Genomic DNA, 23,095 nt, shown 5'->3' with positions numbered 1-23,095 from the left:
GGAATATGGAGGTGACCAGGATCCTGTGCGATAATCAGAGTTGCATCAAGCTCTCTAAGAATCCAGTGTTTCATGATAGGTCGAAGCATATTGATATACGATGTAACTTTGTCAGGGACTGTGTCCAACGAGGAGCTATACAGTTGAGCTACACTCCCATAGGAGAGCAAGTGGCAGACATCCTCACCAAGGCCCTTGGAAGGACAAAGTTTGACTACTTCGGGGAAAAGATGGGGATGGTAAAGAACCCATTTCAGTAGCAAAATGGGAGTGATAACAGCACGGATGCAGAGGGATTTGCAGTGCAGATGCAGTGTTGGGAGAAAGGACCAGCAACAACACGAATGTAGAGGGAGTTGTCATACAGATGCAACAATGGCAGTGGCAGAGCCATGGGCAGTAGTAGAGGATGCAACAGTGTAGAGGATATTGAGCAGTGAGGCTTAGCATTAGCACAGGAACCGATGCCGAATGATCAGGGTGATACTCAGTGAGGAGTATTGCTAGAGCACAGTCCTCGCTAAGAGGGAGTGTTGATTTGGGGTAGCATCGGATGTGCTCTAGCCACGAAAATTGGTGGAGAGGTTAAGGCACATGAGATCTCCAATACCCAGAAAGGGTTTGGGCAGATTCTAAACAGTTTGGGAAATATTAAAATAATTAATATTTATAATGGAGTCCCTAAGTCTAAACTTAGGAAAAATAAAATATTAATGTGAATTAATATAAAACTGTGTTAGAATGGTCCAAAAGTCATGGATCAAGCTAGATCTAATCTTAGCTGTTGATTAGGGACTTAACCTCGACCATTGATTTGTCAACGAGAAAAGTATAAGAGGAGGCTTGAGGGTCACTTGGAAAATATACTAAGGGAGACCAGTTAGTTCAATTTCTGGAGCGTGGTTAGCTGAAGAATTGGAACTAGTGGTCTGGTGAGCAGTCAGGAGGCATCAAGTACGGAACAGAGAGACAGGATCAGCCATTGGAGACGAGCTCTGAGGCAGGAGAGGCAGACGTAGAGCATTTCAGGCAAACGCAGAGACAACAGGAGACTGTGCAGTCGCTAGCTGGGCCTGCGTGGGTGACGCAAAGAGGTCTAGGGCTGACACAGTCAAGTAGGGCTGACGCTGGGACTAGGAGAGGTGCTGGAGAATTTTCTCTCTATGGGTAAGCCAGTTTGGTACCCTGTTGTACTAAAGAATTGTTGAATAATAAAATCCTCCCTTGCTGCACCAGTTTTCCCACATTGGGTTTTTCCGGGGATTGTTGTCCAAAATAATTGTGTCAATGTGTTGATTCTTGTGCATGTATTTGTTTCTGTATTATGATGTGAAATCTGCAGCAGAATTTATTTTAATGTTTATTGAAGGAATTTCATAAATAACTTATTGAAGAATAAGTAAGAAAAGTAAATCAGTTGTTGCAGTGATAGAATTTTCACACCTTTAATTATTTTAATTTCCTGAGTTTAGACTTAGGCATCCATTAAAATTAATTAATTATTTTAATAAAACTGTCTCTAGGTGGAATTTCCCAAAACGATTTCTGGGTATTTTGGAATACATGTGTTCTAGCCTCCCTACAAATTTTGAGGCTTAGAGCACATACAATGCTACCAGAAATCAACACATAACACAATAATTAACAAATCCAGAAATCTAAGGAGAACTTAACCTTCCTACTATAGATTCAAATTTTCAAATACATTTTAGTAAATCTGTTGTGACGAACTATCCAATAGAATATCCACAGCAGTTTACAGATCATCAATAGTGGTAAATTATTCAATTCAACCTGTGATCCATACTAGAATGCTTTTAAACATTAAATGAAAGCACTTGAGTACAAAAACGGTTAATGTACTGCACAATAGATGACCCATCATCATCAGATGAGTAAGATAGATGAATGAATGCATTAACCAGAGAATAGATAAGAGGAATCTAAGGCAAGCTATCTATGGATCGTGGTGGGTCTACTGGGTAGCAAACTGCATCCTAGGAAACAAGCTTTCTCCTAGGGTTACCCACACATGTATGTAGGTAACAGTAACCATCATGAAAAATCATGTCATGACATTATAGAAACATTCTAAGATCGAAGTATTTGATATCGTACATGATAGGACAAAAAAGGAAAACTATTGTGTGTGCAAAAGAAACCAAATTCCATTCAGCCTATAATATATATCCACATACATGAGTTGTAGTTTAAGGCTGAGATATGTTAAACCTTTACATACTGGAGTTTACAATAGCAAGCAAAAAGCAAAACCATTTTCGACAATAATGGCACCATATGAAGACAATTCTAGATTTTCCCAGATAAGAACATTATATTACAGTTTACCTCAACTAGCTTGTTGCTTGCCCTTGCCCTTGCCATTTTACCATACCGTTGGATATCTCCAAGTGTCAAGATTCCTTTCAAATAATTGTCACTGTCTACAACCAATGCACACCATTCCTTCTCTGCAAGCATAAGAGCCAGTGCATCTTGTACAGAAGTGTGTTGAAAGACAGTAACGTAGTGGGTTCGCATTGCTGCTGCAACAGGAATCATTTCTTCCAACTGTTCCTCTTTGAAATTTGAGCTATCCATACATATAGAACTTTCAAGTTGACACAAATTTCTTCTGTGTAGAACTGTTTCCTTTGACATGGGTAGAGACTCAACAAAATCTAGTGATCTAGATTGGCAATTTTTGGATTGATGAAAGCCAAACAATGGATTTTCCTCCAGGGATTGTTTGTTCTCTCTCTTATTGACATTAAAAGATATTGGTTTCTTGTCATCCAATTTCTTGTTCTTTTTTCTCGTAAGAGCTGATGAAATCCATGAAGAAAAACCCACAGCACCCATTAAAGGGATAATTATTCTATAATCATGTGTCAGCTCAAAAAGAAGCAAAACTGAAGTTAAAGGGACCTGACAAACACCAGCAAGTGTGGCAGCCATTCCTACCTGGAAAAGAAAGAGAGAGGAAGTTAGCACTACAAATTTCCAGTTTAATTATTCAAAATGCAACTCTAAATGTACTAATAAAATTAAAATTATTCTCTAAACCATCTAGAATCATGGATCAATTTTTTAAAAGGAAAGTTGAGTAGCATCCCTTTCAATGTATGGAAAAATAAATTATTCTGTGAGAGCAGAAATAAATTTTCACTTATATTTCAGGTACTGTAGAGCATGATATGATCTTATCAAGCAGCATTATTATAAAAGAAACAAAACAGTTTAGCAGCTACCTATACCATTTACAAGTTAACCGATTGATTATAAGAAACATGCTAAGTGACAACATATCATCAGTCTGAACTCTCATATCATTTGTGTTGGAAACATGGAAATTTAAAGACGAGTACATTCAAGCAAAACATGAGTGGAGAAACTAGCAAAGGTTACAGTAATGCTGCAGCAAATATATATTACAGGCAAAGTTACATGAAACATGGAAATGGTTTCGGTTTCTAAAACAGGTAAGACTTCCAGAGACAGCACCACTTTAAAATTTTAGGCAATGGTGAAGTAGCAATATGTATATACAGATCACAATCAATAGTCACACACTGGACTCAATGGGCTATTCTAATGTCAATTTTCCACAGATATGGGAAGAGGAGACAAATCAGCAGAATAGCAACAACATTGGGAGAATAACATGGAAGGAATCATTCAGATGGCCTACACATTCTCATTAATACAGCTTTCAAAATACATATACAATCTGGATTATCTCAAGCTTACTTAGTGTTGGAAAATTCAAGGAGTTGGTGGTTAAACAATTTCCTTTATTAATGACATTATTGTTGAAATATGGCAACAAGAATATTCCAATTTAATTTGTCCTTGAATTAAATTGTGAATTAAAATCGAATTTAGTCTTAACAGCGACTTGGAAATAATTAATTAATTTATTTTAAAATAATTAATTGGAGAAATTCAAGTTAGAAGTCTTTCTGAAGTCATGCAAGAGTTATCCCTCAAATTAAGGAGATAAGATTGAGTTGTGTTGAGTTGTAATTAGTTAACTCAGTTTACTAAGTAAGTCCAGTTAAATTAGTTCCAAACTGTTTGAAGAACTAATAGTGAGTTAACAGTCAGTTGATACATTAATGCACTCAACTAGTGCTACTCCAGTTAACTGAAGATTCCTTCATCAGAAACTCATGCATGTCTATTCTGAGAAAGACCCAGTTGAGATAAATGTTCAAGGACATTGTACTATCAATTGCATGTGTTTTTTCATGGAGAAAACTCATGCATGCAGTCAAGGATTTATCCTTGAGGATTGTGTAGTTTTGGAGGATGGGTTTTTCACTTGGTAAGAGAGAATCATCCACAAGGAAGAGCGCAAGGAAATAGGAGCTTGGAAGGCAGAGAAAAGCCAAGATTGCCTGTGAGCATCTGTGAGGATTGTACTGATAGCTGGCTAGTTATGAGAGCTAAGGCTTTGTATAATTCCTATGTATTTCCACCATGTATAATAATACAATAGTGTGGGGTTTTAGCTGAGGCTTTCCCCAAAGTATTTTCATGGGTATTGTGCCATTGATTCTTCTTCTTCTGGTTATATTGTTCAGCTCGATCTTTAAGCTTCTGCAAATTGATAGTAGAAGTAGGTTATAGTATTCTGCTTTGATTTATATTGCATTATCGGTTACCTACACAGATTTTCTACAGGGTATCGGAGCTAGATTTGTAGAAATTTTCTACATGGTATCAGAGTTAGATTTGTAGAAATTTTCTACATGGTATCGGAGCTGTGAACAGTGTACTGAGAAGAGAATTTGAAGTTTGAAGTTCAGGGTTGCAGGTGCAAATCGAATTCATATCATACTTCAAGGTTGGCCAATGGCGTTCTATGGCTTGAGACTTGAATATGCCTTGGAAGGTAGCTCAAATTACATAGCATGGAAAGATAGAATGGAGGCTGTATTAGAAGACATTGGCTTGAAGGAATTCATTGATCAAGAAATCCCAAAGCCAGCTTCAACTAATGCACAAGAGTTGGCTAAGTGGAAGAAGTGTGTGGCGAAGGCGAGATGGATCATCCTTGAGGGAATTCGAGACCATATTCTCTCGAGTCTCCATGGGAAGGATACTCCATTTTCAATGTGGAAGACATTGAAGGACCTCTATCAGAACAATAGCGATCAGAGGAAATTGGTGCTCAAGGATAAGCGTCGAAGAATCAAAATGGAGAAGGGTGATACTATTTCCACATATTTGAACAAGCTCACCACCTACAGAGATGAGCTTGACAGTGTGGGAATAACTATTGCCGATGATGATATGGTGAGCCTTGCTCTCCTTGGCCTTCCAAAGAGTTGGAATAGCTACCGGGACTCTGTGAATGGAAGGGAGAAACTGCCAGATTGGGAACGACTGTGGTCGGATCTTATGCAAGAGGAGTACAGGAGGAGCACACGAGATGGTTCTTCATCCAAGAATGATGATGAAGAAAATCTGGCCTTAGCAAGTAAGGCAAGGAAAGGGAAGGGAAAGGCTTCCCATTTCAAATCATATTCTTCTCATGGAGGGAAAAAGGCTGACATGTCTAAAGTAAGATGCTTTAATTGTCACAAGATGGGACATTATACGACTAATTGCCCATCGAAGAAGTCCAAGAAGAGATCCTTGGAAGGATCGGAAGGTGAGGCATTAGCCTCTCAGTTCGAAATGGACATTACCCTCATCGCATGCATGGTGTCATCGATGATGGGTTGTGTCTGGTATCTTGATAGTGGAGCCTCATTCCACATGACCGGTGATAAAAATTTATTCAGTGCCTTGGAGGAGAAAGACCTCAAGATGCGCATAGAGATGGGTGATGACGGAAGGTATAGTGTTTCAGGAGTGGGCATGGTTGCTTTTCAGAGAGAGCATGGAGCTCCTCTCACCTTGACAAATGTGATGTATGTGCCTGGACTGAAGAAGAACTTGGTATCGATCGCGATGTTGGAGGACAAAGGCTACGATGTTGTCTTCAGTAAAGGAAAGGCGTTCCTAAGACACATAGCCACAAGTCAGACCAAGAGGATAAGGATTCAGGTGAAGAATCTCTATAAACTAGAGGTAGATGATTGTGCAACATTGAGTACGAAAGCAGAATTGGTGCAAAGCCAAGACATTGGCGAGTTGTGGCACAGGCGGTTGGGCCATTTGCATCATGGGGCTTTGAAGATAATGCAGCAGATATCTACAAGACTTCCCAAAGGTAAACTTGAGCAAGTTGACACATGCAAAGGTTGTACCTTGGGAAAGTACACCAAGTCTTCCTTTCATGATCGAGACAGTCGAGCAGAGGCTATCTTAGAGCGAGTTCATACTGATTTGTGTGGACCATTCTCGACGACATCCACAACGAAGCAAAGTTATTATGTGATTTTCATTGATGACTATTCTCGTAAATGCTGGATTTATTTCATGCAGAAGAAGGACCAAGCCTTCACAAAGTTTTGTGAGTTCAAAGCTTTGGTCGAGAAAGAGTTAAGGAAGAAGATCAAGGCCTTGAGAAGCGACAACGGTGGAGAATATGTCTCTCAAGAGTTTAAGGACTTCTGTGCAGCGGAAGGAATTAAACAAGAGTTGATGGCACCTCATAACCCACAGCAGAATGGGGTGGCCGAGAGGAAGAACAGAACTATTGTAGGGGCAGCACGGGCAATGCTGCATGATCAAGGCCTACCACTTCACTTGTGGGCTGATGCATGCAACACAGCGGTTTATTTGCAGAATAGAAGCTTGCATCGCATACTTGGGATGAAGACACTAGAGGAAGCTTTCTCCGGTAAGAGACCAGATGTGGGTCACTTCAGGATCTTTGGCTCATCGGTATATTGCCATGTGACAAAGGATGCATGGAAGAAGCTTGAGCCGACAGCAAAGTTGGGGATATTTGTGGGGTACACTGATACACCTCACAACTATCAGGTGTACTTGCCTACCAGTTAGAGGATAGTGGTTCGCAGAGATCTCAAGTTTGATGAGCAGAAGGCCATGCGAGTTTCCCTTGAGAGGGAGCTCCAACTGCACGCTGTGGAGGAACTGTTGGTTCCTAAGGAGGGGGAGCCTCAGACTGATGCGGAGCAACCGTATGCAGAGGTTCTAGGGGTGGAGACATCCACTCAAGCATACTCTTCCAAAGATGGATGGAAGTGCACCAGAGAAGCTGACAGATTGTTGGAGGATGCAAGAGAGAATGTGGGAGCACCATCTTCTCAGCATAGACAGAGGAGGTCACCTAAGAGGTACACTAGATACATGGCCCTTGCTGGGGAATGTGTTGAGATCGAGCCATCTTCCTTTGAGGAAGCAGTGCAGCAACCGATTTAGGTTGATGCTATGGTGGAGGAGTATGACTCCATAGTTCGTAACAGTGTTTGGGACGTGGTTCCGAGATCGGAGAACAAGTCAGTTGTGAGTTCCCGTTGGCTTTACAAGGTAAAGCAAGCTGCTGATGGTAGTGTGGAGAAGCACAAGGCAAGATTTGTTGCCTGTGGCTTTTCACAAGCGAGGATCATGTTGCTGCAATATATTTCGACAGAGAAGCAAGATGCTGACATTTTGACAAAGTGTAAATTCGAGTTCCACAGAGACAGGATCGGGGTGGCAGATAATCCCTTTCTTGTTGAGAAGGAGTGTTGAAATATGGCAACAAATAAATTTCCAATTTAATTTGTCCTTGAATTAAATTGTGAATTAAAATCGAATTTAGTCTTAATAACTACTTGGAAATAATTAATTAATTTATTTTACATTAATTAGTTGGAGATATTCAAGTTAGAAGTCTTTTTGAAGTCATGCAAGAGTTATCCCTTAAATTAAGGAGATAAGATTGAGTTATATTTGAGTTGTAATTAGTTAACTTAGTTCACTGAGTTAAGTCCAGTTAAACTAGTTCCCAACTGTTTGAGGAACTAATAGTGAGTTAACAGTCAGTTGATGCATTAATGCAATCAACTAGTGCTACTCTAGTTAACTGAAGATTCCCTTATCAGAAATTCATGCATGTCTATTCTGATAAAGACACAGTTGAGATAAATGTTCAAGGACAGTGTACTATCAGTTGCATGTGTTTTCTCATGGAGAAAACTCATGCATGCAGTCAAGGATTTATCCTTGAGGATTGCACAGTTTTAGAGGATGGGTTTTCCACTTGGTGAGAGAGAATCATCCATACGGAATAGCACAAGGAAATAGGAGCTTGGAGGGCAGAGAGGAAGGCTAGAGAGAAGCCAAGATTGCCTGTGAGCATCTGTGAGAATTGTACTGAGAGTTGGCTAGTTGTGAGAGCTAAGGCTTTGTATAATTCCTATGTATTTCCACCATGTATGATAATACAATAGTGTGGGGCTTTTCGCTGAGGCTTTCCCCAAAGTATTTTCATGTGTATTGTGCCATTGATTCTTCTTCTTCTGGTTATATTGTTTAGCTTGATCTTTAAGCTTCTGCAAATTGATAGTAGAAGTAGGTTATAGTATTCTGCTTTGATTTATATTGCATTATTGGGTTACCTACACATATTTTCTACATGGTATTAGAGCTGGATTTGTAGAAATTTTCTATAATTATCTTGTGATGTTTTCATCATTATTATTAGTTCTTAATACTTATTAATTATCTTTCTTATCATCAAGACTAATGCCAAGTAACAAGTAGAAGATAACACAAGATATAGGCACGCTGCCAGGGAAAACCCCCCCTCGAGGAAAAAACCCAGTCACAAATTCTTCCTTCAGTAGATTCAAAAAGATGAGATGACCAAGATCCTTACAATCTAGACTCAAGACCACCTCCATCCATCAAGTCAACCTCATCACTGTGCTTGCATCAAATCCTTATCACTGTGTTTGCACTGAGACTACATCACCGTGTTGGTACTAACTCCGAAATCATTCACTGAGATTTCTCCTAGACTGTGACACTGTGGTGAGGATTCATCACTGTTTTTGCACCAAAATAAGATAGCACTGAAACTGTGATAATACTGAGACTATGATCTCTGTAATAGCCTGAAAATATGGTCACCATAATAGTCCGAAATTGAGATAGCATTGAAACTATCCACGGTAAATACTGAAACTTTATTTCTTGGATCACCGAAGACTTTTGTGAAGTCCGAGCTTCCATTCTGTAATGGTACCGAAACTTATCTCTAAGATTGCACCGAAACTTCCTCTCTGTGATCACCGAAATTTAGCTCTGAAAGTGCAAGTTTTTAGTTGGTGTAATGCGAAGATTCCAGGTTTGTATATATAGTGGTTGCCACATGTAAATATGCCAACATATGTTCATGAAGAGTTGTGTCTTTGTTATAGGCTTACATGAGTTCATTTTATGACAGTTTCTTTGAGGCCGATTTGAAGGAGTCGTTGAGGACGCTGACTTGATGATGGAGGAGTCTTTAACCAATAAACACATTGACTTTGACAATACCCTAAAGCCTACAATGGAGGCTTGAACTAAGACAAATGAACCAAGCATGAAACCCATGCTTTAATAAGTAAATTTCAATAATAATATAATTATTTTTGCTTTTCTTTTGACAAATATATTACATTTTGACTTCAAGTACAATTATGAAGACCGAACCTAGTTACATTTTCCAACACTCCCTCTTAACTAGGGAGGTACATATAATCAAAGAAGTACATGGAAGATCTCAACACATCATCTATGAAGAAGTTTAGGCACTGCAATGCCATGGACTAGATTCCCGACAAGGGAAATCTATCCATTGGTCTCTCAACAATTTAGGCACCGCAATGCCACAGACTAGATTCCTGACTAGGGCAATCTATCCGGGTGGGAATAAGATGGATTCAAGCTTTCAGCGTCTCTGGGTACCATCAAGCTTACTTGCTAGCCATCAACCCAAAGATCCAGGTGCGTGTCAGAGCTCAATGACCTGTTGATTTTGGCTAGCATCGGATGTGCTTTAGCTCCGAAATTTTGTGGAGGGGCTAGAACACATGAGATCTCTAAAACCCATAAATCGTTTGGAGAAATTCCACCCGGATGAGGAGTTATTAAAATAATTAATATTTTTAATGAGTTCCTAAGTCTAAACTTAGGAAAATAAAAGTATTAATGTGTGTTAATAAAGATATGGGTGAGAAAGTTCTGAGTGACGAGGATCAAGCTTGTTTTAATCTTAGTCGTTGATTAGAGATTAGATCACAGTCGTTGATTCATCAATAGGGAAAGTATAAGAGGAGGCTTGAGGGTTAGTTGGAGATAAACCGAATTGATCAAAGAGTTCGATTTTTCTGGAGCAAGGTTTGCTGAGAAAATCGAGCTAGTGATCTGAGTTGTAGTGAGGGGTAGTTCGGTAAGAGAACTTCAGTCCGAGGCCGAAGAATACATAACAGAGAGGCAAAACATCACCGTGAGAGACAACGCAGTCCCAGAGAGGGTGACACAGAGGCTATAGGGGCTGACGCAAGTGACGCAGAAGCCGTAGGGGTTGGCGCAGGCCCTTAGAGGCAACACTGGGGAGATTTTGTGGGGTAGAGAGGGAGCAGTTCAACAAATCGACTTTCTGAGCAAGGGAGGCTCACTGTGGGGGTGACGCAACTCCTAGAGGAGGTGACGCAGTTCCAGTGCAGAGCTTGGAGCAGCCATTGCTGTCCAGCACTGGGAACAACCAAGTCATCTGTGGGGTTTGATCATCTAGTTGCTGAATTTGCCAGAATATTTGTCTTCGAATAGAGGTACTTTTGCCAGGATTTTTCTTTGTTGGGTGAGCCATATCTGGCACCCTAATTGTATTCAAGAATATGCTTAATAATACAAAACCTCTATATGCTGCATCGGTTTTCTCGAATTGGGTTTTTCCGGGATGATTGTCCAAAAATAACGGTGTCCCTTGTGTGATTGTCTCACTGTATTTCAGTTCATGATCTGTATGTATGTGTAGGCTGCAATAGTGTTTTACATCAATATTTATATAATTAAATAACTTGTTGATGCAAAGAACAAGTAGGAGATGTTAAACCAGTAATTACAGTGGGGGTTTCTGATGTGTAGATTCAAAAATTTTCACATGGTATTAGAGGGATTGCAGATCATAGGCGATTGAAGACACCAGCCAAGAAATCCAGAGAATTTGCAGCAGAAAAGCAATTGTCCCGAGTGACAACATTGTTCCAGAGCCAAAGATGTAGGAGTGACGCAAAGGCTCACGTAATGCCTGCATCAGTACTCTGAGCTAGGTGGAGGTGACACAGTCGCTGGGAGGAGCCCACACAGTGGCTGCGTCAGCCGTCAAGGCCAGCGCAGAGGCAAAGGGGGGCAGATCAGGCTCACACAGAGCCATGTCATCTTTCTGAGCCAGGAAGGATTGACTCAGTTGGCTAGGAGGAGCTGATCTAGCCCACGCAATGGTTGCGTAGAGAATAAAGGGCTTAGATTCTTCAAGTTGTCGGGGCTAAGGAAGCTCAACAGATTTTCAGTTTGACGAGTTGGTGGGATGCTGTTTCTATTGGTGCAAAATAGTGTCTAAGGAGACTGAACCAAGGTAGAGGGAATCACTGCCTTGACAGATTTCTGGCCAAAGAAATCTAGATCCGGGTTGTAGCAACAAAGGAGGATTGGAGAGAAAGTGATTCGATAGTTGGCCGGAGGATTTCCAAGAGGGAAATCAGGACTCGGAGGGAGTCTAGAGAGGAGCTTGTTTCCTTAGAGGGTTTCTTGCGCCCAAGGAATCCAGATCCAAGTCCTACTAGATTGATGGCAGGAGAGGGAGAAGAGAACCAGTTTATTTTTTAGCAAAGATGGCAATGAATGGATTGAGGGATCAGGACACATTGGATGGAGCATCCATTTTGTTGTCTGGAAGACCAGGATCTTGGCAATCCTAGATAAACATCGCATCAAGGACTATGCCTTGAAAGTGGTTGTTGTTTCAATTGAAGCTAATGTGGCAAAGAAGTACGAGAGGCCCAGGCGAAGGCAAAGTGCATGATCCTAGACGGGGTCAAAGATCATGTAGTACCACACATTGCTGAGAAGGAAACAACAAGGGAGATGTGGGAGACCTTGACCACCTTGTACCAGGGCTCTTCTGTGCAACGGAAGATGCTATTAGAAAATCAGCTGAGACAGTACTAGATGCAGAAAGGAGAGGAGATAGATCCCTTCCTTCTCAGGTTGCAAGGGATTCGCGACCAGTTGAATTTCGTGGGGTCTACACCAGATCCTAAGTTCATGGTCAGGACTGCCCTGAATGTAGTCATCGAGGACTGGGAGATATTTGTCCAAAGTATTTTGGGTAGAGCGACTCTCCCCAATTGGGAGGAGATGTGGGTAGCTCTTCGACAAGAAGAGCTCAGGAGGTTGACCAAGGCAGGGAGTAGCGGCAAGGGAGCCCGAGTCAAGGAGGAGGAGGAGGATGCAACTCTCGCATCGTCGGGACAACAAGGGTAGCAAAGGAGAAAGAAGAAGGACATCACCAAGGTCAGATGCTTCAACTGTGCAGAGCTGGGACATTATGCCACTCAGTGCCTATTGAATTTTCTAAGTCTATCCATTAGAAAATTAATCTGTATTCTGTTGGTTTATTTCTTCTACTTGTTTAAAAATCAAACAAGTTATTTAATACAGTAAATACCGAAATAAACACAATACAGTCACAACATCTACAGATCATTAACTGAAGGAAAACAAGCACATAAGTGACACCGTTATTTTTTGGACAAATGTCCCCAGAAAAACCCAATGCGAGAAAACCGGTGCAGCTATTCTAAGGGTTATATTATTATGCAGTCTATTTGAATACAACTGGGTGCCTAACCGGCTCACCTGACAGAGAAAAATACATGGCAACAATACCTCTAAATCCGGAAATAGGTATTAAGAAAACCTATCCCACAAAACCCTCTCCAGCACAATTGAAGCTCAGCGCTGGACTTCTGGCCTCTGCGTCAGCCTCCTGTTGACCTGCATCAGCCCTCTGAGACACTACATAGCCTCTAGGAGCCTTTGCGTCACTCCCTCTGCCCTCTATGTGGATGACGCAGTCTCTCTGGGCTCTGCGTAGCCTGGACTGACTACTGCTCTCGCTCTCTCTGCTTTTGTGCTGGTCTCCTAGTATTGTCCCTGCCTCTCTGCCTCGTACTCACTGCCCCTCGTTGCTGATCACTGATTCAACTTTGCTTAGCAACCCCACTCTAGCAAAATGAATGACTGATCACTCTGGTGTATTTTCCAACTGACCCTCAAGCCTCCTCTTATACTTTTCTTGTTGGTCCTTCAACGGCCGAGATTAAATCTCTAATCAATGGTTAAGATTAGATTTAGCTTGATCCATGACTTTTGGAACCTTCTAACCCAGTTTTATATTAATACCCATAAATATTTTATTTTTTCTAAGTTTAGACTTAGGAATTCCATTAAAAATATTAATTATTTTAATATCTCCCAAACCAGGTACAATTTGTCCAAACCATTTCTGGGTCTTGGAGATCTCATGTGCTTTAGCCTCTCCACCAATTTTCATGGCTAGAGCACATCTGATGCCACCCCAAATCAACACTCCCTCTTAGCGAGGACTGTGCTCTAGTAATACTTCACACTGAGTATCACACTAATTATCTGGCATCGGTCCCTGTGTTGATGCCAGGCCTCCCCGCCCAACATCCTCTGCACTGCTGCATCCAGTACTGCTGCCCATGGCCTTGCCACTACCACTGCTGCATCTGTACAGCAGCTCCCTTTGCATCCGTGTTGCTGCTAGTCCATCCTCCTAGTACTGCATCTGCACTACATCCCCTCTCATCATGCTGCATCATACCACTGCATACTACTACTGCACTGCAACTCAGTTACTGAGAAGTAAGTAACTGATCCACCCAAATTCTGACATCCCTGTCAGGCTAGAAACACTCCTGATGCTGAAGCTTCCTCTATTGACCTCTGCGATGTTGCAACAACTCCCTGCATCTCGCTCCGTTGCACACCTTTGTGCCATCTTGCACTGGTGGAACACTCCCGTGCCATCTTGCACTATTGCAACCTGCTAGCTTCGCGCTATCCTGGGATTCCTGCACTGTAGCACTCTTTGTCGCTCCATCGCATTCGTCTCTACCAACATTCGCCAGTCCTGCTACTCCTCTTCGGGGCTCCCATAGCAAGGTATAATCCAAGAGGTTGGGTACCTCAAGGATCCTGCCCCTCATCGCTTGTAATCCTCCTGACTAAAGCTCGATGTCTCCCCACTTCTTTTCAAGTGGCACATGAACACTCATGGCACAATCGTCATCCTCTTCAACTTCCTTCTTCGCCTTCGCTGGCGTTGCCTTCGAGTCAAAAGCCTCTCCCTTACTCTTCTTCCTTGGACATTGGTTCGCAAAATGACCCAGTTCCCCACAATGGAAGCACTTGACCTTGGAGAGGTCCTTTTTCCTCTTCTCCTGCTTTCTCGCAGATGCTAGAGCCCCATCCTCTTCTCCCTCCTTCTTGATCCTGACCCCTTTCCCACAACTCCCCGCCTTGCTCAACCACCTGATCTCCTCTTGGCGAAGAGCCGCCCACAGTTCTTCCCAATCTGGAAGACTCATCCTACCCAGTATGCTCTGGACAAATACCTCCCATGTAATATTCCTAATTAGCCATGGCTAATTGGAATATTCCAGTTTGCTCAATTTTGCCTTCTATAGTTATTTACAAATAAAAAGGTGAGGAAAGGGGGACATAACTCACTTTATGAATAAAGTCACTCCCTAGTATCACAACGTTGTAACTTAAAAGGGGAGCCAAGGGGGCCTAAGGACCACGTAGAGAAAGGGCCCACGTAGACATTTGGAGGGACTGCGCAGATGGAGAAGGAACACATGGCAAGAGAGAGGCTACGTTGGAGGACGTGGGCCTTAGGGTTTTGAGAGAGGCCAACGCTATAAAGGAGAGAGGAGCCTCCTCATTTTGATCATTTGATTATGTTGCATTTGAGCTAGTCACTTCGACTTAGAGCACATTGGCTGTTTAGCCTGTCTGCAACATTATTTAGTGCATCGAGTGTCTCCGTTCAGAGATCTCACCCTTAGCCCCGGGGACTTCGAGTGCTTGCTCGAGCAAGGTAGTTTCAACAGTATTTTGTAGGAGGAGCGATTTCTGGAGTTGAGGAGGAGCTGAGCATTCTGATGACTGCGTAATCTTGAGAGGGGAGGACGTAGTTACTTTTGGTAGGAGTTCCGGATTGGGGTTTTGTGGAGGATTTGAGCTTGGAGATTGAGAAAGGGATCAACCCTTGCATATTGGAGGATTTTGGCAGAGTTTCAAGTAAAGTTTTGGAGGATTCTCTTCAGAAGCAGTGCAGAGCCTTGAGGGATTGCGTAGAACCCCAAGGGGGTGATTTTCGGGGATCAACTATTTTAGGAAAGCTTTCTGGGCTTTTCTGGGTTTATTGAGTAGAAGTTGATTCCAGAGTTTCAGCATTTTCTGAGGAAGGGAACAACCCCAAATCCTCATTTGATTCCAGCAATAGCAGCAGCACAGCAGTTCTTCGACAATTTGGACGTAGTTCAAAGAGAGGCCATTTCCTTACCATTCTGAGTGTATTTCTTCACTTGCCTTGCGCAAGTCGAGGTGCTACCTATCTAATCACCTCTTGTACTCTTTCCATTACTCAGTATAATAAAATGGCTTAGCATTTCTCGAGTATCTGCTTATATTCCATGTATACATTATTGTACGTTGCACTATTGTTATTTTTGTTTTATCTCTTTGAGCACCCCGGCTACTATATTGCTTGTGTTTGAGGGATATCTCTGATAAGGGATATTACAGTGGTATCAGAGCATAGATCTGGCTTAGCCTGTGGAACTAACAGTCTATGACATCGGAGGAGAAGCCCTACATCTGTTACAGAGGTAGGAAATACAGAGATATTGAGCGTAGGTTGGAGAACACCTACGGAGAGGGAGACTGTGTTTGGGTGGTGGACACAGAACAGGAGGAGCCAGTGGTGAACACAGAACAGGAGGAGCCTGTGGTGGATGCAGAGCAGGAGGATCCGATGGCAGATGATGACGGGAAGAAATTTGCGGACATGCTCCTCAAATTAGTGCAGGATCTGTTGAGGCAAATCGAGGTGATGGGGCAGAGATTCACGACGGTGGAGGCTAGACAGTGTGAGAGCCCACGGGTTTTCTAGGTTGGTGAGGGATCGGGTGCATCTCACCATTTGCCAAAGCAGGGTGCCACTCAGCGTGATACTACTCAACAGGTGGCCTCACATGCCCCTACACGCTCTACCATGCCCACTTTCCTAGGAGCAAACATGGGGGTCGGAGCCCAGCAGGAGGTAGAGCCCGGTCATATGGGCGATTATTTTGCAGAGTACCAGGCCTATGGGTAGGAGTTCAGGGATGCTCTCTCATTCAGAGACTTTGTTCAGCTCCAGCGAGATAGTAGACCCCGCAACCATCACAGAGGATACTGGCATTATCATGATGGGGACACCCACCGCACAGCTAGTAGATTTCACTTGCCTATGTTTGATGGCTCATTAAACAATTCGGCAAAGCCTTGGGTGGAGAAGCTGGACATCTATTTCCAGCTTAACTAGATGTCGGAGATAGAGGCCATCAAGGTGGCGACATTACATTTGGATGGTGAGGCCTATGACTGGTGGTTCCATGGGTTGGTTACACTCAGACACTCCATAGTGACGACATATGCCGAGTTCACCAGGAGACTGATAGTGAGGTTTGACCAGAGGGATCCGAAACAACACTTTGTTGAGCTGACGAGGCTCAAACAGACTGGGAACCCAGAGACCTACATTGCAGACTTCTTGAGGGTTTCAGTGATGGTGCCAGACCTATTCGCAGCACGGAGGATCTACATGTTTGTTGAGGGGTTAGCAGAGCCACTTCAGGGTCTAGTCAGATCCACTAGACCAGCCACACTTCAGGATGCTATTAGCAGGACCCGGGACTTACAGGATGCCTTACCCAGGACATGGACACCTTACCCCTAGAGACAGGCTTTCCAGCCTAAGGGGAAGGATGTGAGGATTCCGCCTCCAAAGGGGAATCCAGGACGAGCACAGATTGATGATGATGCCAGGAGGGAGCTGAAGAAGAAGTGGTTGTGCTTTACCTGTCAGGAGCCGTGGGCACCGGGACATACATGTGCTACTGGCAAGGCACATTTTATTGAGGTCTTCTTCGAGAGCAGCGGGGAAGAGGATGAGGAGGATGATGTGGAGGTAGGAGATAGTCATGCCACATAGGATCCTTTGCCACCTCCACCAGCAGCAGCAGGTGGTGCAGCTTTCGCACCTACCAGAGGGGCCTTTGCAGCGTTGCGAGGAGTTCCCAAGTTTTTGACGCTGCGCGTATGGGGGACAGTACGTGGCCAACGAGTATCAGTGTTGGTTGATAGTGGGACAACCCACAACTTCATCGATGCATAGATGGTTGAGCGGAGAGGTATACAGACAGAGAGCTTTGATGGCTTTTCAGTTTTGGTCCCAGGAGATCAGACCATGGTGTGTGCTTGTTATGTTCCAGAGTTATCAGTGACGATGGGCACCTACACACTGACTGACCACTTTTTCGTGGTCGATATTCCGAACACCAACATGATATTGGGTGTTCAGTGGCTTATCACTCTAGGGAAGGTCACGACAGATTGGAAGGCCCTAGAGATGGAGTGGGATGATGAGAAGACAGGGAGGCATGAGAAGATACGGGGACAGCACACATATCCGCCTCAGACTATTTCGGCTCATCGGATGGAGGCAGTCTTCCAGAAGGGAGACGTAGAGTGGGCAGTGGAGCTGCGTGCATCAGAGGCAGGGACTACAAGATAGACGGTGCACCCAGAGATATAGTCCATCCTTGACCAGTATGCCACAATGTTTGGGGAGATCCCGTCGGGATAGTCACTGGATCGAGGGTTTGAGCACACCATTGAGCTTGAGCAGGGCATACAGGCAGTGATTACTACCCCCTATAGGCATCCCAAGGCCTATTGGGATGAGATTGAGTAGGCCATTCAGGAGTTGCTGGCTCTTGGGCACATTCGGCCGAGCACGAGTCCTTTTGCTTCTTCCGTGGTGTTGGTGAAGAAGAAGGACGGCACATTGAGGATGTGCATTGATTACAGGGCCCTGAACAAGAAGACCCTGAAGAACAGGTACCCCATACCCAGGATTGATGAGTTGAGAGGAGCACGGTTCTTCTCAAAGATTGATTTGAGATCTGGGTACCATCAGATTCGCGTGAGGGAGCAGGACATTCCCAAGATCGCTTTCAGGTGTCACTATGGGCACTTTGAGTTTTTGGTGATGCCCTTCGGGCTAACCAACGCCCCAGCTACATTCCAATCCTGCATGAATCACATCTTCCGCAGTCACTTAAGGAAGTTTGTGTTGGTGTTCTTTGATGATATTCTCATTTACAGCAGGACTTGGGAGGAGCATCTCCAGCACATTGAGACAATGTTGCGCATTCTGGAGGAGCAGCAGTTCTATGCCAAGCTCTCCAAGTGTGAGTTTGGGTTGACGGAGATGTTGTACTTGGGACACATCATAGGGGTGGACGGAGTGAGAGTCCACGAGGAGAAGATCAGGGCCATCAGAGATTGGCCGGAGCCGAGGAACGTGACAAAACTTCGGGGGTTCATTGGCATTTGTACTTACTACCGAAAGTTCGTCAAGAGTTTCTCACAGCTTGCTGCACCCCTGACAGATCTGATGAGGAAGGGGTCATTTAGTTGGTCGGATACAGTGCAACGAGCCTTTGACAGGCTCAAGGACGTTATGAGCAGCTGCCCAGTGCTTGTATTGCCGGATTTTTCGCAGCCATTTGTTTTGGAGTGTGATGCGTCGGGAGGGGATCGGCGCAGTGTTGATGCAGGGAGGTCACCCTATAGCCTTTGAGAGCCGGAAGCTCCTTCCGCATGAGAGGTTGTATTCTATATACGACAAGGAGATGCTGGCCATTATGCATGCATTGGCCAAATTCTGGCAGTATTTAGTGGGTAACAGGTTCAGGGTGAGGACTGATCACAATAGCCTCAGGTTCTTTTTGGAGCAGAAACAGCTACAGGAGAGGCAGCAGAAGTGGATCAGTAAGATCCAAGCATATGACTTTGACATTGAGTATGTCAAGGGTAAGAACAATGTGGTAGCAGATGCCCTTTCACGTAGACCAGCCACGTTGTCTCTTATGAGCTTGGACACAGACTAGAGGGCTCGACTCTTAGTAGAGTACTCCAAGGACAGATTTGCATGTGAGGTTCTGGATGGGCAGGTGGCGAATGACAGGTACAGGGTAATCGATGAGATCATCTACTATAGGGACCGAATCTTCTTGACTGAGGGATCTCAGCTCAAGAAGAAGATACTTCAGGCATCACATGATTCACCATTGGCCGGCCATCAGGGGTTTACCAAAACCTACAGGGCCATTAGAGAGAGGTTCTCATGGAAGGGCCTCAAGGAGGACGTACTCTAGCATATCCGAAAATGCGATATTTGCCAGAGGAACAAGGGGGAGATGAGCCATCCCGCAGGATTATTGCAGCCTCTTCCCATTCCGGAGGGGAAATGGGAGAGTATTTCAATGGACTTCATCACAGGGTTGCCCATGGTGCAGGGCAAGGATTGTATCTTTGTCGTCGTTGATCGACTGACAAAGTACGCACATTTTTTTGCCATATCCGCACACTACATAGCAGCGCAGGTGGCCGAGTTGTTCTTCAGAGAGGTTTTCAGGCTACATGGTCTTCCTAAGACCATCATCAGTGACAGGGACAGTCGTTTCATGGGCAGGTTTTGGCAAGAGCTTTTCCAGTTGGTGGGGACGGAGTTGACACCGAGTACCAGTTATCACCCACAGACGGACGGGCAGACGGAGATAGTTAACAAGTGGCTGGAGGGCTACTTGCGTAACTATGTCAGTGGGCAGCAGCGAGCATGGCTGAAGTGGCTGCATCTGGGGGAGTACTGCTACAACACTACACATCACATGTCCATTGGTATGTCACCATTCTATGCTTTGTATGGATATCATCCTTTATCTTTTGCTGACATGATGTTTGGTGCTAGCAAGGCTTCGAGAGCCAAGATTTGGATCCAAGAGAGTCAGGATATCCTCCGAGCTCTCAAGGATAATATGGCTACAGCGCAGAACCAGCAGAAGCTGTATGCTGACAGGGGTCGGGTGGAGAGACAGTTTGAGGTAGGGGACTTGGTCTACCTACGATTACAACCATACCGACAGTCATCACTGAAGCAGAAGGGAGCTGATAAGCTCAAGCCCCGCGTATATGGGCCATACAGGGTGATACACAGGATTGGACAGGTCGCGTATGAATTGGAGCTGCCCCAAGGCAGCAAGATTCATAACATTTTTCATGTATCATGCCTGAAGAAGGCATTGGGGCAGCAGGTGACAGTGACAGATGAGCTACCACCCACAGATGATGAGGGGCATTTGGTGTTGCAGCCAGAGGCCATTATTGATACCAGGGAGAGGTAGCTACGGAGCAGGACGGTCCGGGAATTCTTGGTGAGGTGGAAGAATTTACCGGATAAGGATGCCACTTGGGAGAGTGAGAACATTTTGCAACATCCATCACTTCAGTTGCTTGAGGACAAGCAACATTTTGCCGGGGGAGACTCTAATATTCCTAATTAGCCATGGCTAATTGGAATATTCGATTTTGCTCAATTTTGCCTTCTATAGTTATTTACAAATAAAAAGGTGAGGAAAGGGGGACATAACTCACTTTATGAAAAAAGTCACTCCCTAGTAGCACAACATTGTAACATAAAAGGGGAGCCAAGGGGGCCCAAGGACCACGTAGAGAAGGGGCCCACGTAGACATTTGAAGGGACTGCGCAGATGGAGAAGGAACACGTGGCAAGAGAGAGGCTACGTTGGAGGAGGTGGGCCATAGGGTTTTGAGAGAGGCCAACGCTATAAAGGAGAGAGGAGCTTCTTCATTTTGATCATTCGATTATGTTTCATTTGAGCTAGTCACTTCGACTTAGAGCACGCTGGCTGTTTAGCCTGTCTGCAGCACTGTTTAGTGCATCGAGTGTCTCCGTTCGGAGATCTCACCCTTAGCCCCAGGGGACTTCGAGTACCTGCTCGGGCAAGGTAGTTTCAGCAGTATTTTGCAGGAGGAGCGATTTCTGGAGTTGAGGAGGCGCTGAGCATTCTGATGATTGTGCAGTCTTGAGAGGGGAGGATGCAGTTACTTTTGGTAGGAGTTCTGGATTGGGGTTTTGTGGAGGATTTGAGCTTGGAGATTGAGCAAGGGATCAACCCTTGCATATTGGAGGATTTTGGCAGAGTTTCGAGTAAAGTTTTGGAGGATTCTCTTCAGGAGCAGTGCAAAGCCTTGAGGGATTGCGTAGAACCCCAAGGGGGTGATTTTCGGGGATCAACTATTTTAGGAAAGCTTTTTGGGCTTTTCTGGGTTTATTGAGCAGAGGCTGATTCCAGAGTTTCAGCATTTTCTGAGGAGGAGAACAGCTCCAAATCCTCATTTGATTCCAGCAGTAGCAACAGCATAGCAGTTCTCCAACAGTTTAAATGCAGTTAAGAGAGAAGCCATTTCCTTACCATTCTGAGTGTATTTCTTCACTTGCCTTGCGCAAGTCGAGGTGCTACCTATTTGATCACCTCTTGTACTCTTTCCATTACTCAGTATAATAAAATGGCTTCGCATTTCTCTCTGCATTTCTCGAATATTTGCTTATATTCCATGTATACATTATTGTATGTTGCACTACTGTTATTTTTGTTTTATCTCTTTGAGCACCTCGACTACTATACTGCTTGTGTTTGAGGGATATCTCTGATAAGGGATATTACATCCCAATCCTCGGAAACTACATTAAGCGCGGTCCTCACCATTAATTCCTCATCCGGCGTGGCCCCTATGGAAGTTAGCTGGTCACGGATCTCCTTCAACCGACCGAGGAAGACATCTATCTACTCTCCCTTCTGCATCTGGTATGACCTTAGCTGATTCTCAAGTAACATCTTCCTCTGCACGGAAGTATGCTGGTACAATGTCTTCAAGGTGTCCCACATTTCCTTTGTCGTTTCCTTCTCAGCAATATGTTGGACCACATGATCTTTGACCCCATCATGGATGATGCATTTTGCCTTGGCCATTGCCTCCTCGTACTTCTCATTAGCTACCGGGTCAACTGGGATGGCTATCACTCTCGAGACGAAGCCCTTGATGCGATGTCTATCTAGAATGGACAAGATCCTGGCCTTCTAGACCACAAAGTTGGATGCTCCATCCAGCCTGTCTTGATCTCTCAACCCATTCATGACCATCTCGTTGCTCTTATGTCGACTCCTCCGAGTCTCTCTACTTCCCTCCTGAAAGTCCTCTGTTCAACTCCTGCTGAGTCTCTCTATTTCCCGCCTAGAAGTTCTCTTCTGGATTCCCTTTGAGTCCTGATTTCCCTAATGGAAATCCTTCTGCCAACGTCAAGTTGCCCCTCTTCAATCGTCTGTGCAACTGACACTGATTTGGATTTCTTGGCTAGAAATCCACCTTGGCAGCAACTCCCTCTACCTTGGTCTTGCCCTGTTAAGTATTGTTCTGACCACAGTATCCCACCAGCTTCGCTCTTGCAAACTACCCACAGCCTCTTATGCCCTAGCAATTGAAGGATTGAGCCACTTGGCTCTGCGCAATCTCGACACCAGCAAATCAGCTCCCTCAGCCAACTATGTCATCCCTCCTGGCCTCTGCGTGAGCCTGACTCTTCCTCTCTTAGCCTCTGCGTTGGCCTCTCTCTGGCCCAGACTGATGATGCAGTTCCTTTGCGTCACTCCTTCCTCTATCGCCTTCTGCAAGGCTTAGCTCTGTCACTCAGGATAGTTGAATCTGCTACAAATGCTCTGCTTGGCTGATGCCTTCAGTTTTCTTGTGATCCGCAACCACGCTCTGATACCATGTTGAATTTTCTAAGTCTATCTGTTAGAAAATTAATCTGTATTCGACTGGTTTATTTCTTCTACTTGTTTAAAAATTGAACAAGTTATTTAATACATTAAACACCGAAATAAACACAATACAGTCACAACATCTACAGATCATCAAC

At 44.1% G+C, this 23,095-nt stretch overlaps 1 protein-coding gene across 3 annotated transcripts in view; it reads right to left on the bottom strand.

Annotated features, from left to right (window-relative positions):
- Positions 1 to 23,095, bottom strand: part of CLC-E (chloride channel E) — a 510,115-nt gene that overhangs the window by 207,852 nt on the left and 279,168 nt on the right. For all 3 annotated transcript variants that reach the window (XR_016262323.1, XM_089438419.1, XM_089438418.1), the window contains exon 5: positions 2,350 to 2,964. Coding sequence is in view for 2 of the 3 variants with exons in the window: in XM_089438419.1 (XP_089294545.1) it covers positions 2,350 to 2,964 (615 nt within the window). In the remaining variant the exon portion in view is untranslated. The remainder of the gene's footprint in view (positions 1 to 2,349; positions 2,965 to 23,095) is intronic.

This window comes from Pinus tabuliformis, chromosome 9, assembly GCF_031772625.1.
Source record: "Pinus tabuliformis cultivar Carrire ecotype Pingquan chromosome 9, CPIR1, whole genome shotgun sequence".
Lineage (NCBI taxonomy): Eukaryota > Viridiplantae > Streptophyta > Pinopsida > Pinales > Pinaceae > Pinus > Pinus tabuliformis.
Note: the sequence above shows the minus strand (reverse complement) of the source record. Positions and strands in the feature narration are given on the sequence as shown.